The 1,314-nt window shown below is 47.7% G+C and overlaps 1 protein-coding gene across 1 annotated transcript; it reads right to left on the bottom strand.

Annotated features, from left to right (window-relative positions):
• Positions 1–6: 6 nt before the first annotated feature.
• On the bottom strand, positions 7–1,069 carry LOC107579193 (probable phosphatase phospho1). Its single transcript, XM_016265051.1, has one exon. It carries the CDS (start codon positions 914–916, stop codon positions 65–67), a length of 852 nt encoding a protein of 283 aa, XP_016120537.1. The 5' UTR covers positions 917–1,069; the 3' UTR covers positions 7–64.
• Positions 1,070–1,314: the final 245 nt, after the last annotated feature.

Raw genomic sequence — 1,314 nt, 5'->3', positions numbered from 1 at the left:
GTTTGGAATGTACTCAAGAAAGCTCTATACATTTTTAGGGCCTCATTTAGGTATATGTATATATTTAAGGCCTCTCTAATATCTTCCTCAGGGTGTTGATGACATCCTCTCCACTGTTCCAGGGCACCACACTGGCCTTGAACTCTCCAGGTTTGGCTTCCTCCATCTCTTGGATCAGTTTGTGCATTGGAAAGTCCCGGCGCGGGAATGCTATATCACCCGGTGACAGTGTGAGTGACGGGCAAAAGTCATTGGCCCCATCGCCCACGTACAAAACCTTCTGGTACGGTCGTCCACTCCTCTCTCGCACGCGCTGGGCCACGTACTGCCTCACCACCACTGCCTTGCACATGTTCGCCGGGCATCGCAGGCACTCATGGGAGTGGAAAGGGCCAAGCTGCAGCTGCCCATTATCATCAAAGTGAGCTGGGTTGGTGAAAATGCGCCGAAAGAGTGGGCGGAACCCAAGGTGCTGCAGCCACGTCTCAATGAAGACGGTATTAGCGTCTGACACACAAACGACTTCAAAGTCCCTTGATGGCTGGGAGAGTAGGAAATGCATCAAAGTGGGGATGCCTGGGCAGGGAGGGAGTTTCTCCACTGTGCCTCGAATAGCTGCCGGTGTGACGCCCTTTTCGGCGAGGTAGGCCAGCACACGCAGCATGTACTCATTGTAGTGGCCGGAACGGTAAGTGTCCTTCAACCAGCCAGGCAGGACTCCACCAGGCGCCACAGTAACCATAGAGTCGTCGCTGCACTCGTCCACCAGGGTCTCATCAAAGTCAAAGAATATAAGGAAGCGCCTGTCGTTAGGGGGCGGAGCTTGAGCTCTGCTTCTGTGTTGTTGGTGCTCCTCCACTGCTCTAGGAGGATGGGCTGGGGAAACGCAGCAGTTGAAGACAGAGTCCCGCATCATGGATTGGAGGGAAGAACAGCACAGATATCTTTTTCTTCTCTGAATTCTGCTCTTTTTGCTCCGCCACTGCAAACGAAAAGAGCAATCCAGTTATGCCAGAACTTTAAGCAGACAAAAGACAAAAAAGAAGAAAAACCCAGCTGTGAAATAAAACTTTAGCCCTCATTTTGAACAATATTGAATATTTGCAAAGTCTTATAAAATCAATTCATTGCAGAGTCTCCTGGATGCTCCTTCCATTAATTAATAAAAAAAAAAAAAAAACGTTTTCCCACCAGATACAGATACAAGGTCAAATATTTATTTTAAATATTGACAAATGCCGAATGAATAAATGAATTGAGACTGCATTGTGGTTTCAAACCGATTTTCTATTTATGCAATTTTCTTTTGAATGG

Source organism: Sinocyclocheilus grahami, unplaced genomic scaffold (assembly GCF_001515645.1).
Source record: "Sinocyclocheilus grahami isolate Dianchi unplaced genomic scaffold, SAMN03320097.WGS_v1.1 scaffold15248.1, whole genome shotgun sequence".
In the NCBI taxonomy this organism is placed as follows: Eukaryota; Metazoa; Chordata; class Actinopteri; order Cypriniformes; family Cyprinidae; genus Sinocyclocheilus; species Sinocyclocheilus grahami.
Note: the sequence above shows the minus strand (reverse complement) of the source record. Positions and strands in the feature narration are given on the sequence as shown.

What these genes read in the sequence shown, in the direction of transcription:
- LOC107579193 (XM_016265051.1), bottom strand. Translation starts at nt 916, where the DNA reads ATGATGCGGGACTCTGTCTTCAACTGCTGCGTTTCCCCAGCCCATCCT.